At 38.1% G+C, this 16,573-nt stretch overlaps 1 protein-coding gene across 9 annotated transcripts in view; it reads left to right on the top strand.

The window, feature by feature from the left end:
• LOC122560108 (extracellular sulfatase Sulf-2-like) overlaps positions 1-16,573 on the top strand; it is a 303,645-nt gene that overhangs the window by 188,006 nt on the left and 99,066 nt on the right. For all 9 annotated transcript variants that reach the window (XM_043710351.1, XM_043710353.1, XM_043710348.1 and 6 more), the window contains 2 exons: positions 5,194-5,433; positions 14,723-14,874. In XM_043710351.1, coding sequence (XP_043566286.1) covers positions 5,194-5,433; positions 14,723-14,874 — 392 coding nt within the window. The remainder of the gene's footprint in view (positions 1-5,193; positions 5,434-14,722; positions 14,875-16,573) is intronic.

Raw genomic sequence — 16,573 nt, 5'->3', positions numbered from 1 at the left:
CTGCCTCAGATTCCTGGTAACTTGAACAGGAACTAATAGGGGGAAAATACTGTAGCCATTTTATCTTAGTGTTTTTCACTCAATACTTGACGTTTTATTCGCAGCAGCTTCTAGCTCTGTAACTGTGCTTTTTACTGTGTTCAATTCCAGAAATTTAGTGAATTGAAGCTTAAAATGTCTGCCTAAAGGGTGGTGCCTCATGGTGGAGATTGTGTCCAAGGCAGACTAGGACAGACATTTGTAGGTGATTGAATTTTTATCCAAACGGTCACACTCAGCCAGCATGGTTGTAATACATATGAAGTGCTAAATGTTGGGTCTGACTGTGCAATTGAGCAGTTCCCAGAGAGCTGTGCACTCCACCATGCCTGATCCAACATGGTTATGTTGAAGCATTAAAGATTTAACAAAACAAAATATTTATGGACATATTAACTTTATTAGTTCAGCTAACTTTTAAGAGCCCAATATATTATTTCTTCTATTCTCAAGAGCAAATACAGAGTAATTCAAATGAGAAATTTTCAAGATAGCTTCAATAATTAAATGTGATAAATTACACGCATTTTTGGCGCTGCACTATTATGACGGTATATGAAACATCTATGGCTGTTGTTCCAAAACTTCTATTCTGAAGCCAAGAATGGGTTCTATGCTGTACAAAATAAACTGTTTTCAATGCAATTTACTATCTGAACCGCATAGCAAGTATTTCCCGTCAGTGAAGATTAAAGCAAATAATCCAGTTCCCCAGGACTTGATCAGGGCTGAATCTCCAAGGCTGTACTGTCAGAGTTGCTGCTCTTCAGATCAGAGATTAAACCAATGCTGGAAGTACTGGCTGATATTAAAAACCTTTTGGCACTATTCAGAGGATTGGGGTCTCCTGGGCACTTAGTCCACATTTACAACAGCCAAAAGTAAATTAACTAGTTAGTCATCTCATTATGACATATTGGATGATCTGTTTAAATTGGCTATAAAGTTTTTCTGCATAATAATTGCTTTGTTCAAAACAACTTATCGAATGGAAATGCTCAGGAGTATTTTTGAGAAATGAGAAATACCAAATGAGGGAGAAACAAAGTTCCTCTCTTTTTCTTCCTAATTAGGGCTGGGTCCATTTAAAATTAATAGCAAGTTTATTTTAGTGGCTATTGTTTTTCTGAATATTTGACTATTTATTTGTGAATGCTGTATTGTGTGCTAATTTCTTTCAGTAAGCAAGAGATATTCCAATGTAAGAAATAGAGCATTGCAAACATATTGAACCCTATAATAATGCAAGCTTATTATTTGCTGACTAAAATACAGCAGTGTATAACTTTGTGCAATCTCTTAAGTCAAAATATGTAATTATTTAGCTTTCTTGAGTCAAGTGGAAGTTTAGAAAAATCCTTAACTGGTCATCTGTCTGACCAGAATCTTCTGATGCTGGAAAGGTACTTTCAGTGCAGTTTTAATTTCTTAACTTAGACGTTTGAATGCAGCAAAGTGTGAGGTTATGCACTTTGTTAGGAAGAATAGAAACGTAGACTAATTTCTAAATGGGGAAAGGCTTCTAAAATCTGAAGCACAAAGGAACCTGGGAGTTCTAGTTCAGGATTTTCTTAAGATTAACATGCATGTTCAGTTGGTGGTAAGAAAGGCAAATGCAATGTTAGCATTCGTTTCAAGAGGGCTAGAATACAAGAGTGAAGATGTGCTACTGAGGTTGTATGAGGCTGTGGTCATGCTGTATTTGGAATATTGAGCAGTTTTGGGCCTTATATCTAAGAAAGTGTGTGCTGACATTGGAGTGGTCCAGAGGTGGTTTACAAGAATGAACCTGAGTTTAAAGAATCTCTATTTTATGACAGCAATTCATAGTTTCTCTCATAATTTTAGGACTGTACTTAATGGAATTTAGGAGATGGAGAGATGACCTTCTTGAAACATACAGGATTCTTAATTGGTTGACAGAATAGATGTGGAACTGTTGTCTCCCTTTGTGTGCGTGTGCATATGTGTGCGTGTGCATATGTGTGTGCGTGTGTGCACGTGCGCACATGAGCGTACATGTCTAGGACCAGAAGGCATCATCTCAGAATAAGTGATCACCCATTTAAGACAGAAGGTGGAATTCTTTACCACAGAGCGCTATTGCTGTGTTAAGTATATGTCTGGGTTAAGTATATTTGAAGTTGAAATGGGTGTAGTTTTAATCAGGAATCACAGGTTATGAAGAAAAGGCCAGAAAGCAGAATTGATGATTACGAGATGAGCTATGACCTTATTAAATGGCATAGCAGATACTGACTGAATGGCCTGTATCCGTTACAACATCTTATGATTCTACTTAGTGATATTAACTCTCTGAATTATTAGATTTTGAATGCAATCAAATGAGGCCTTGCATTCCCACAGGGATGCTTTGGGTATGCTTGTTTGTGAACAGTGGTATATGTCGTTTGGTAGATTAACTAATGCTTATTTAGTGTGCTTCATAAATTAGAAAGTGCTTCTCTGTTCAACATGTCAGGTCAGAAATGTAGATCAGAAGCTGAACGTTTCTTCACATTTAGCAGAAGTAAAATCTGGACTAATTGCTATACACTGCTATACCATTCTAAAAGTACATCTTCCGTAGAGCTTTGCAGAATAGTCATAAACATTTGTTTTCCAATAACATTAATGAATGTGGTTAATATGTGATAATGACCAGGTAATCTCATGATATTGATTGAAGGATAGTTTTTGGACACAAGGGATAAATCCCTGCTCTTCAAAATAGTGTCGCTGTTTACTTTTCATCGAATCCAGCAAGTGAATGGGACCTCGGCCTTCATTACTCATTCAAAGACAGTACCTTGAAGAGTGTAGAATTATCCACACTAGAAAGTATAGTTTGATATTTATGTGCTCACACCAGGAGTAGGGCTTGAACCTGGAAATTCAAAGACAGAAGTAACTATTAACTAAGCCACAACTGATGATCAAAACAGAGATTACAGCATATGTTGCTTGATGCATTATATATCTGCTAAGATGGATCTTTGTATTCTGAAACAACAAAGTTGGCATATTGTTGATTAATGATGTGGATGTGCTGGTGTTGGACTGAGGTGGACAAAGTTTAAAAATTGCACAACACCAGATTATAGTCCAACAGGTTTATTTGAAAGCTTGTAGTTTCAAATAAACCTGTTGCACTATAACCTGGTGTTGTGAGATTTTAACTACTGTTGAGTAGACATAGTGCAGTGGCCACAAGGGTTTAATTGACTGATGAGGAGACAATGTAGTTGAGATTGTTCACCACTGAATCCTTCACCAGGCTATTAGTGAGCAGCTGTGGTGACATGCATGTCCTTTCCAAATGCTATTGCAAAGTGTTTTTTTTTTAAAGTTATGGATATTCGGGCTGGAGGAATGATTATTGCAGTTGGTGAAGTGTGGACCAAAATCCCTGTTCAAGTTTAGGTAGATTTGGTGTTTGCTGAGTTGCCCTGCACAAAGTAATGAAATCCTGGCTCTTTGCTATGGTTAGGTTAGTAGTTACCAAGGATTTGCTTTAGGTAGAGAACTGAAGAGGAGCAGATAAATTATTTTCTTTTGGGAACATCTCTTCTCAAATTTTAAATAATTGTCATTCACACATTATAGAGATTTTTGAAAGAAATTAACATTTTGAAAATGATGAATTTAAATGGCTCTGAAGAATAGGACTAGCCGGGTTGCTCTTTCAGCGCTAGTGCAAATATGGCTCAAGTGGCCTCATGTACTGTAAGTTTTGTGATTTTTGCATAAATCACTACAATAATTTTGTCTACGATTTCCTTGTCTATAATTACTTAACAAAAACTCCAACAATAAAGTTATCCATTGTTTCACTGGGTGGACAAGTGAGAGAAAGTTTGGAAAACCATTGAGCTCGTGCCACTGACCATGCCACTTGGGCAAAAATGGAAATAATTCTATGTAATGTAGAGATGTGGCATGAATGTGACAAGGTGAAATCAAAAGCTGGCATGGGTTGGTCTTGATGATCTTGTTATTTTAATTATGTTGAGATAAAATGTCACTTTTAGGTGAAATTGGAGTAGAGGGTGGAGAGCAGATGGCATGGAGGAGGTAGTAGGTAAAAATGGGAGATGTGTTGAAGTAAGGAGAATGGTGATGAAACATGCAGGAGCTTTTAAAAAAAAAAAACTAATTATTTCTTATTTATGTGAATTCAGAGACAGTCAGACACCTGGCACAACATTTTTCTTCCAATCCCAAACCTCTTAGTTTGAATATTATCATGATCTAATATTTGTGTCACGTTGATATAGTGAAAGCATAAGTAAATGGTACTCAAAAAAAAACAGTACTTTTAAATGGATTAATAGTATTTGCAGAGCCTTTTGGAAACATGACTGACCGATAAAGTGCAAAGATAGTGGATAATGAGAGGAGTATGGCTGAGTCAAGAGGGGAGAGGGCCTAAAGACATTTGAAATTGGAAAGATTGAAGGAAGCATTGAGGACTAAAACTCAAAGGCTGAACTATCACCCGGCCACCCATCCAACTTGGACCATGACTGACCAACTTGGATCATAGGCTGACAGGAAACACATCACTGAGGCCTGTGATGCAAGTGCAGGGGGGAACCTAGCTCCCTTAAAACGATATCCAGACAATCTCGTCAGGAATTACAAATTGGAGCCCTGCAGTCAATTACGTATAATTACAGAATAACATAAAGGAAAATATAGAACAGATTAATGGGCTCTGGTACTTATTAGAATTGCAGATGACCCTTTGGATTCAACTTTTGGTCTGGTAATTTGAAGATAATCTGAAGTTCCTTTTAGTGTGAGAGATGGGAATTGTAGAATGACTCGAGATCCAAGTCAAATCGTAGTTACTCCCTTGACAGTGTCAAATTCCATAAAAGTCTTATTCAGAGTTATGTATGGTGGGGGCGGGGGGTAATTGTTGACATTGGATGCAAATGTAAAACTAGCTCTAATGATTCAGCCATCCATTTTTTTGAATCCGTCCCAATTTTCATTTTCATCTCTTGCAAACATAACATTTTACAGTATTACCCCAAGTCAAAATTACTCATCAGAGTGTGTCACAGACCTGCCAAGCTTAATATTTATAGATAATTTTGTAGAAGATTAATTCTGAGTATTCATGATATCAATTTCTGCACTTCTCAGGATCTTTGGAAGTAATGAACAAGACCAGGAAGATCATGGAGCAAGGAGGAGCACATTTCACAAATGCATTTGTGACAACACCCATGTGCTGCCCTTCAAGATCATCCATGCTGACAGGGAAATATGTCCACAACCACAATACCTACACGAACAATGAGAACTGTTCATCTTCCTCCTGGCAGGCCACACATGAACAGCGGACATTTGCTGTGTATCTGAACAGCACTGGCTATAGGACAGGTATGTTACTGAAGGAAATTACAACCCTTTTATGATGATCTTGATAAACCTTGAATCTGAATACTTTGTGGAGAAAAACCATGTTTACATAAAATCAAACTGTGATTGTAGAAATATTTGAACTGTTGTAAAATTTCAATGGAAGCACCAAAGAACTTAGAAACTTAAAACATTATTTATGGAATGCACATTGATTGCTGTAATTTACAATTTAAGCAAATAAATAATCATGACCAGAAATGTATAAATTAATTGAGTAAAAATTCCAAAACGAGAAAGTGAGGACTGCAGATGCTAGAGACCAGAGTCAAAACGTGTGGTGCTGGAAAAGCACAGCCGTTCAGGCAGCATCCGAGGACCAGGAGAGTCGACATTTCGAGCATAAGATCTTCATCAGGAATGTCCAAAAGTTGCTTGGCTGAAAGTTTTATCTATTTAAAATTGGTAAAAAGATATGTCTAAAGAACATGTAAGTAGGGATGAGAATGAACTATTATAATGATACTGGTGTAACTTATTAAATAACCACCCATACTGCAATTTCAACTATACAGTTACGTTCTCATAAATCCATGAATGTTAGATTGAATCTTAAGCTATTGAATGTTGGTTTATTCTCTAGAACTATTTATAACTATACATTAAACCAGATGATCAGGATTTTAGGACCATCTGCAGCTTTGATTTAGCTTCGCTAACAGATCTCTATTAAATAACTAACTATTATAATTCTTTATTTAGAGAATAAATATCTAAAGCTGAAGTGAATTCCATACTTTTCCAATCTGGTTAAAACATCATTTTTTGAAAATGAGAACACAGTGTATATCAATTTCAAGGGCACAATTTTCACAGTGATCCTATTTTCATACTAAAATCTTATGGGCATGCCATGGGTCCTGCTGTTCAGACCAAAGTGGCTTCAGCTCCACTGTAGACAGATTAATTAAGAGACCCTCACTGAGATTGGTTTCCAATTAACAATATAACCAATCTCACCCAGTAGCTGGCTGACTCAGAGGACCAGCAACTCAGCAGCACTGTCAATAGAGGGACAGATGCAAGTATTAGGGCATCTTGATGTTGAGGCACTCTTGAAGGATGCATCAGCAACATCAAGGGTAATCTGTAGTGGTGTCTCTGGCACTGTGAGGCAATCATTTCCACCGGGTCCTATCCTTGTCCTATGGAGTCTCATGAAATTAGAACCCACTAGGGAGGGCACATGGATGTAACTGGCGGAATAACCATGTTGAGTCAGGTGTAAAGTTCCTACAGTCTACTAATGGGACGCTTAATTGGATTCAATGCCCTTCTCCAGTCAGCAGCTGGCCAAGCCACTGCCATTCCTGCCTTTGGTGGTATTCTATGGTAGCAGGAAGCCATCTGGTTTCTCTTCTGATCATGTTTCTTACCCTTCCCAGTCCATCATGAAAAGGCCAATTTAAAATGCATTCCAGTAGGACAAGTGCAAACCTGTGCCATACATATTGTAAGATGTATTTGTGAATGATCTCATTATCCCTCATTCTCCAACACCTTCCCACCCCCTGCCTTAATTCAGGGCAGAATTGATGGGTATCAGTTATAATGTCCCATATATTCAATTACCATTTTTAAAATCATTTTTAATCAAGGATCAGGATAAACCTTCCTGAAAGGCAGTTCAGGTTTGACTATCCCAATCAAATCTTTTGATGAGTGGAATGCAATAGATACTGTCTTTCTATGACTCTTGAATACCCAATAAAAGGTTGGCTAATAATATTGAGACTCTTGGAATCAGAGGGTCAGTGCCAGTTTGATTTTTAAAAAATCCGCTCTGACAAGGTTTTCTGAAGAATGTTTGTTAGTTACTAAGGAGAAAATGAGGTCTGCAGATGCTGGAGATCAAAGTTGAAACTTTATTGCTGGAACAGCACAGCAGGTCAGGCAGCATCCAGGGAACAGGAGATTCGACGTTTCGGGCACAGGCCCTTCTTCAGGAATGAGCAGAGAGTGTTCAGCAGGAGAAGATAAAAGGTAGGGAGGAGGGACTTGGAGGAGGGGAGTTGGAAATGTCTTCTTCTTGACCTCTCCGCCTCCACCCTACTCCGACCTATCACCCTCACCTTGACCTCTTTCCACCTATCAAATTTCCAACGCCCCTCCTCCAAGTCCCTCCTCCCTACCTTTTATCTTCTCCTGCTGAACACTCTCTGCTCATTCCTGAAGAAGGGCCTGTGCCCAAAACGTCGAATCTCCTGTTCCCTGGATGCTGCCTGACCTGCTGTGCTGTTCCAGCAATAAAGTTTCAACTTGTTAGTTACTAAGTTCAATCTTTAAATATCACACCACATGAAAATCTATTGTGTTGCTAAAAGGAGAACAGATGTTTAGCAGATCTTTCATGTCTAGACAGCAATTGCAGTACAATTTTCTCCCTATAGATATGTGGTGAGCATCTAATCCTTCTAATTTTAAACAAAAGGTTAAAAAACATGACCTTTTTTGGCTTTCAACCAGATTTGATATTCTGTTGTAAGTAAACATTTCTTGCTGTACAATGGAACGATAATTTTGCATAGCACATGTAGTTCAGGAACAGGCCACTAGCCTAATCCATCCACCCTGGCATGTTTGCTCCACTTGAATCTCCTCCCATTTTTTTCTCATCTACAACTATCATTGTATTACTCCAATCTCTTCTCCCTCAATGCCTGACCAGCTTCCACTTAAATGCTTTATACTGTTCACTTCAACAACTCCGTGTTAGTGAGTTTCACGTTTTAATCACCCTTCTAAGCATAAGGGTCACTTTTTTGTACTGTAAGGAAGAGGTGGCTGGGAAAACTGGGGTAGTGTCTTTATTGTCAAAATGTATCCAAGTTAGAAGAGATTATTTCATTTTGTGTTGAAGTTCTCACGCTCAATGTATATGATGCAGGATTGGCACGGGCACCCTTGGAACTGATAGTTTGTCTGATATTGAGCTTTTTTTCATAGGATATAAATGTCACTGGCTAGACCAGCATTTGTTGCCCATCCAAAATGCTCCTTGAGAAACGGGAACATTTTCTGAAAAACAGTCAAAATTATAATTGTTCAAATCTTTTTGTGAAATGTAGCCTGCAACATCTCTCATTAAGTTGTCATAAAAAGGTATCTTAAGATTGATCCTGTAGTCATTATAATCAGATCATGTTCTCCAGCAATTAATTATCTTAAGGAATAGAATTTGCAGCCAGTTATACTCTTGTGCAAATAAAGTTAGTGGCCCACTGCAAAAATTGGAGTTAAGAACAAAGAGACACAAAATTTTAAGCAAGTGTTAGATTGGAGATCTGGAATGGGTTATATTTGTTAGAATTTAATAAAAGTAAATATAATAGAAACAAACTTCAATCAGAACAGAAGAGAGGAATAATGAAAAATGGAGCCTGAAAGTGAGCAGAAGTTAATTATTTAAGTATTTTTAAACTGTAATATTATAATTATAAAGCTGTTCCAAATAGCCAACTAAATTTTTTACTGTAATTTAAGTATTATTTCTTATGACTTTAGGGCAATGTTACCTTTAATAACTGCTTGTTGTTCTTGGAAAATGTTTTCAACTTAGTTCCTTTAATTTAACCGTAAGCACGGTTGCTTACAGGGGATAAGGCTTGCAATGATCTATGTAAGTTTGCATGCACATAGCTTTCTTTTTAAATTCAAATATGGGATGATGGTGTTGCTGCTTGAATCAGCATTTAATGTCTATCTGCAGTCGTACTTGAGGTGGTGGTGAGCTGGCTTCTTGAATCAGAACAGTATGTTTGGTGTAGATACACCCACAATGCCGTTAGGGAAGGTGTTCCAGGATTTTGACCCAACAACACTAGAGGAATGACTATAATTTTCTAAATTAGAATGGTATGTGGCTTGGAGGGGAACTCAGGTGGTCGTGTTCCCATATATCTACTACTGTTGTCCCTTAAGACATATTCCTGAGGACACCTCTAGAGATGCTCTTGAGCTGAGATGACTAATCTCCAACAACAACTGTCTTCCTTTGTGCTAGGTATGACACTAAGCAGTAAAGAGTTTTCTCCTGATTCTCGTTTTTGCTAGCTTGATGTCAAGTGAAATCGCATGTATGTGGAATTCAGCTCTTTTGTCCCTGTTTGAATTAAGCACGTAATGCTTGGAGACATAGCCTCAGGGTTGTTAGAAAACCAAAAGTTTAGAGAGTTTAGATCTATGCAGATCTGGATCAGTGCAAAAACTAAATTAAGGATGAACGATATGCATGGTTTGTCGAATAAAAATATTAATGAAAATTTTGTGTTGCCTCATCTTACCATGTTTGTTTCATTCACCATTGTTACTCCATACTTTATGATGTAACTAACAAGCAAGTTAGCAGTTTTCAGGGTTAGGCAAAAAAGGGAAATTGCTGCCACAATCCTGCCAGCTCTAATGGTTTTAAATGGTGGAACAGACTAGTGGGCAGAATGGCCTGCTCCTGCTCCTAATTCAAGTGTCATATTACAGTATCACCATACTTAACACGGTGATCACTTTTTAAAATCAAGCTCTTGTCCTATATTGAGACTAAATAATGGGAAACCTTAATCCTCTTTAAAAAAATTGGATAAAATCAGAGTATCTGATGTATTCTATGACCTAATGTAGTTGCTTATCTTAGAAACAAGTATAAAACAGACACCAGTCTTTTAGAAAAATAAGTTATTACTCTTGCACAAGTCTCTCATACCATTGAAAATATAATTTTCTGCAGATCCTAGAGATTGGGGGATGTAAATCTTTTATTTTAATGGTTTCAAGTTCGAAAAAGAAATCTGAAGTTACTTCAATATATGTGGACTGTTACCAGCTATCCTATTGATATTGTATTATAGTTTAATGTTTAAAATTCGATGCCCAGTTCCTCTTTTTAGATTTTATTGAGCCCATGCTGAGATTTCTATTGATTCCATGCATTGAGTATTTGATATGCATTGAGAATTTACCAACAGAGTGTTGGTTCTTTTACCATCAAACAAACATTTAAAGGTTCTCTTAAGCCATTGAATTTAAAAGATTCAATTACTGAAACACACACCTGCTAAAATACCAGGAGTCCTGTTTTCTTCACTATATCGAGATGACCACTTGAAAAAATGCATTTGTGCATTCCAAAGTTTTAGGTGAATTTTACAAGACTGCTTTTATTACTATTAATTTGTGATGAAATAAAAACAAATGGAAACACTTTTTCTGCTTTAGCGTAAAGTTTTTTAGATTAGGTTAGATTCCCTACAGTGTGGAAACAGGCCCTTCGGCCCAACAAGTCCACACCGACCCTCCGAAGAGTAACCCACCCATACCCATTTCCCTCTGACTAATGCACCTAACACTACGGGCAATTTAGCATGGCCAATTCACGTGACATGCACATCTTTGGACTGTGGGAGGAAACTGGAGCACCCAGAGGAAATCCAATCAGACACGGGGAGAATGTGCAAACTCCACACATGACAGTCGCCCAAGGCCAGAATCGAACCTGGGACCCTGGTGCTGTGAGGCAGCTGTGCTAACCACTGCGCCACTGTTAATTATGTTTACATTCCAAGTCTTGATAGCTGAGCATTATTAATAAATGAATGAGTTAAGGTAGTGAGTTATTGGAGTTTGCATTGAGATATGTCAAGGGCAGGTTTTGCATTTTCAAAGTTCTTTGTGATTGGAGAGTGATGGCTCCTCTGAGAATTACAACAAGAAATTCCTTCACAGCATCATGGCTAGTTCAGCTATACAGGGGCAGAAGGAAAGTTTGGAAAGCAATAGTAATGAAGGATTCTATATTTGGAGGAATCAGACAAGCTTGGATAAGCTAAAAATTGCTGAAGGAAATGTTATAAAGTTGGTAATTCACAAGCAATGTGGGGTACACCGAGGTGTACTGAGGGATGTAAAGCTGGTAATTTTGGAGGTTACTAGCCATCATTTTCTAATCTATCTTAAATACTGCATTAGTGCCAGAGGATTGGAGAATTACAAATATGGCACCCCTTTTCAAAGGTCATGCTGTCAGCACTGTTGAGTTTATCCAGTACTTTCTCTCTTTCTATTAGAGAAACTAGGTCTCTTTTTACTCAGAGAATAAGTGAAGAGGATGTTCCATGTTTACAAAATTATAAGGGATTTTTATTAAGGAACTGGAGTGAAACTATTTCGACTGGTCAATGACTTGGCATGTACGAACCTTCATTTACAAAAACATAAAGAGGCATTGGAGAAATGATTTTACACTAATGGCTGAACTTTATGTCCTTTGGGGACAGGTTGAGGGGGAAGCAGGGTGGCAATATGGCACAGCAATGTGGAAGAAAGTGTGGAAAAAATCTTGCTTTTGCTGTGTAATTTTGCCAGTTGCAGGGGAGATCACAGATGAGTCCAACCACCTGGAGCTCAATTGAGCCATTTAAATGACCAATTAAATGACCAGCAGCAGTTGGTGTGTGTTGGACATTGCCATGTTGAGAGAAAACTTGGTGAAACCTAGCAGCTGCCCAATGGGCTATCATGAGTGGGACCATCGTTCCAGCATTTCACAACCCACGGAGGACTCTCAGCCAGCAATGGCCACTCCTGCTGCAGAGGTGCTGCCTACTGACAGAAACTGCAGGGCATACTCATCACGGAGCCCTCTCCAGCTATCCCTCAACCCACTTATTCCACTTCATGGGTGCAAAAATTCAGCATGCTCTCATCTTGCAGGTGCAGTCCAGCAATAACCACCACTGGTGGTGCTGTTGAGTCTGCTAAATTTCAGGTCCACTGATTGAACCAACTGCTCCTGGGAGCAGATCTCCAGCCTCAGTGGATGGCAATCACTTAGCTGGTGCTGTGGGCAGTATAATTACCTGTATTACACTGTGTGCTGAAGCAGGGTTGCCTTTTTGAGAGGTGGCAGTGCTATCCTGTCAGAACAATTCCAGCTAAGAATTCTTAAAACACAAACATATCGCTAGCAACAAGTAGTGAAAGATCCATAACGGGTTTTAGAAAGTAACTGTATCTTTCAAAAATAAAATTTCAAATGGGTTTGGGAAAATGGCACTAAATCAATAATGCCTTCAGGAAATCAGACCGAGAATAATGGCCCAACACAGTTGTAAAATTCTATGGCTCTTGTTAAAATTAAGCACCACCTGTGGTTTTAATGAAATTGGGGTCAGGGCCCCATCTCTAATCAAGGATCTGTTTCCAGTTAAGTTTTTCACAAAACCTACAGTTTATTTTTGGCATGCATACAAAATCAAATAGGCTGCAATTTGAACCAGGATAGTGAGATCTGGTATCCACCACCTGTAAGTCCTGTCCACAGCACACATTCTGCCTAATGGCCAGAAATTTTCACTTCAGTACATTAAACAAGATTAGCACTCTGCTCAGACAGAAGATAATATTAATGATATCACCTGCGTAATTCATGCTCCCATTCAACCACAGAATGTAACTTACACACTCAAATACTGAAAAATATCTTTTTATTTATCAACCACAATACAAAACTAAAAACTATCTTGAGAGCTACAAAAAATAAGGTACTCCCAGGTTATGTACCTTCGAGGTATAGGGCAGTGTGCCTTTGCTTCCATAGAAATGTCATGGTTTCCAGTGAGATGGTTGCATTACAGGGTTTTGGTGTTTATTGAGTTTTGTCCATTTTGTTGCCATTGATGAATTGAAGCAGGCAATTTTGTGTTATTTTATCAAGTATTAACCCTCAGTTTGCATGCATCTATAAAAATTTCAGGTTTTTAAATGTAAAGCTTTTCAAAACTATTCAAAAGCGATATCCACCTTCTATTCATTTTTCTTCTGTTTTATGATTTAACTGCTTTGTAAATTGAAGATAGTATCTTGTATATTGAGCAGTACATTTGTTTTTTCTTTAACTACTAATTTTTGATGTGTTTAACAAACTGATTAGCTGTACTTCCCAGTGCCTCCAGTTGTGTTGAAGCATTCAGGCTCAGGATTTCTCCAAACATACTCTGGCATTACATAGATAGGGAAGGGGGTGGGTGAAGGGAATTGGGAATTTTTGAATAGACACTTCAATTTCCAATCACCACTGCTTTATTAAATACAGAAATGACAGCGGGTTCTTAATGCTTCCTATCCAAATTTCACAGGACCACTGAGCATGACTGTAATACAAACTGCCAAGCAATCTGGTATTTTTTACTGCATATGTCCTCCCCTTTATATGTGAATACAGATAACTTTGTAGCGGTGTCACATTCCAAGTCCTTTTTGGAAAAGAAAATGGCCTAAACCTGGTCTTGATCAACCGCTTCCTCCTTAACATCACAATCAAAATTGTGTTCAACCCTCCGAAATGGAGGACCATCTTCTGACTCGGGAGATTTTTGAATAGTTGTTTCATGTCAACATGTCATTGAATTATCTGCTCACACGCTAAAACAATTATTCATTGTTGGGGCTGTACATATGAATTATGAAGTACTTACAGAAAGAAGATTGGTGGTGTTTAAAGTTCACACCTCAATTTCTGTTCTTTGGTAGATTAATAAAAACTGGTCTTACTTTTGAGATAGGAGGCCAGGTTACTGTGCAAGTCAACCAGAGGCTGAAGGGTCATGGCTCATGAGCATGCATACGTACTGGAAATGTTTGTCTGGACCATTCAATACTTGCCCATCCATAGTGTACAAGGTTGGAGGATGGCACTCTAGTTGCTCAGCTATGATGGACACCTGCATGGCTACAGGTGTATTTTGTGCACTTACTGAGTTCAATCTGCCAGGAAATTGGCATTCCTGCTCAGTCCAGACAAGGAATCATTCGATACCCCATCCACCATCCAAAACACACACATTGGATTCCAAAGATAATCCATTTTTAGCAAATCAGACTACAAAAGAATATTCTTTCAAAAAGCTGCCTTTCATAACCTTAGCTTAGAATGAACCCACAGCTCCCTCGCACCCGGTGGTCAGAAATCAGGCTACAGGGAGCCTGTGAAAGTATCTACTCCCTTGAAGCACTAGAAAAACCAAGGAGTTTCTTCTTTAGTGGCTCGTCTGGGTACACTACCTTGTAGCTAGTTGCCATGCAACATCAACAGACTTGAGAACCACTCATGACCTCTGTACATTTCTATTTTAAAAAAAGTGAACTGATCAACAAAAGAGAGCTTGCTATTCTGTTAATGGGAGTTGCTGAATTCAGCAATGTAAATGTACAGCTTTTTGATTTGGATGTTATTTAATTTCCTTTCTTTGTATTACAGCTTTCTTTGGAAAGTATCTGAATGAGTACAATGGCAGTTACATTCCACCTGGTTGGCGTGAGTGGGTTGGATTAGTAAAGAATTCTCGGTTTTACAATTACACACTCAATAGAAATGGTGTAAAGGAGAAGCATGGATTTGACTACTCAAAGGTACTTGTCTATATCTAGTTTTTGGCGGTTCAGTATCCTATTCAATCAGTGACTTAGAGGCAATGATTTGCTGAGTTATACACTTCACACAAAAATAAGAGTTCAGTTGTATATAGCATTGTGACTTAAATTTTCTGTATCACATTTAAGCATTTTACACGCTTGTGACTTTGAATTAATCCTATGAAAAAACAACCTTGAAATTTGCCAAAATTACTAATTAGCATACAAAGTAGAATACTCTCCGCTAGATTCTCAACAAGTACAAGGAAAATGAACTGAATTTCACATGTAAGAACCTTTTGGATGTACCATCTTCACAAAACAGAGAAATTCTTAATTCCCCACAAAGGTCTAAGAGGAGCAATTAACCCTTTATGTACCATAATGTTTTAGGCCAAATTCAGTATTAAGTGACTATTATTGAATAATGTTACAGGTGAAACTGAGCTGCTGGATGGGATGAATTTTTCTTGCACTAGATACTTTTGTCTTTTAGTTTAAACACTGCAACTGCCGTTGAAACATATGTTTCCTGAAACACTCTCTAGCTGAACATGAACCCACTATCTAAATAGATAGGACTTGGAATGAGATCAGTTACATCCAGTCTCCACACTTTTGTAGTTTTTAAACTGAAACAGAAGTGGAGAAGGACGCATGGTAATAAGGATCATGCTGATGTTATGGAAAGGACCAAACTCCCTCAAAGTATGTTCAGGAGATAGCCTAAACCCTACCATTTATCATATTTGAAGGCACGTATACAGCTCTGTATTCCAGAAGTGATTTGATTGGTCAAATTACTGCCTTTAAGCAACACACTTTATTCTTACATCACAGTTAAAATAGAATAATAAAATAACTTGTATGCCTTAACTTCATTGAAATATTTAGCAAAATAATATATTATTTAATTACTACTCATGAACTGTTCCACTACAGCAGTATCCCACGAACATACTTCTGACCATGTCAAATACAGTAAAACAGATTTCCATCACTTGTGATCATCTTTAGCCCAGGAGAGAGGAAAAACCAAAAGCCTGAATCTAGTAGCAGAGAGAGAACTTGAGCTTCTTGCAACAGCAGAGAGAAAGTTGTATCTAGCAGCTTCAACTCTTTAAAAACCCCAACTTCAACAGCTGAAAACCAAAACGAAAACCCTGGGTCTGAATGAACCAGACTTCACCCACTCATGCTTCTTTTGTCTAATTTTTTAAAAAGTTATTTATTCTGCCTCCCATGAAGCAGATAACTCATCACCAGGTTTACTACGCGTCCCCAAGAGAAATGGGACAGAACAAATCCCTCTTAAAGACACATTTTGTTACACTGAATTGCTGGAAAAATATATGGTTGACAGAATTATGTACATCAAAGTTGTTATCAAGTCCACATCCAATGTTCCTACTGAAATGTATTCCTACATGGTGTCCTAGTGCCAACCAACTTCATCCTGCTTCACAATGACCTTTATTCCATTAGGTCATTAGTGGGAGTATTCATTGATGAATATACAATGTTCTGGACCTTTGGCCATTCTCTGATACTGAAGCAATGTGTATATGCAGCAAGGTCTGGCCTACATTGAAAATTGAGATGATACTGGCAACATTCACACCACACAATTGCCAGATGTTGACAATCTCCAAGAGGAATCTAACCATCTCCCCTTGACAGCTGTGCAAAGGAGCAC

Source organism: Chiloscyllium plagiosum, chromosome 20, assembly GCF_004010195.1.
Source record: "Chiloscyllium plagiosum isolate BGI_BamShark_2017 chromosome 20, ASM401019v2, whole genome shotgun sequence".
NCBI lineage: Eukaryota > Metazoa > Chordata > Chondrichthyes > Orectolobiformes > Hemiscylliidae > Chiloscyllium > Chiloscyllium plagiosum.
Note: the sequence above shows the minus strand (reverse complement) of the source record. Positions and strands in the feature narration are given on the sequence as shown.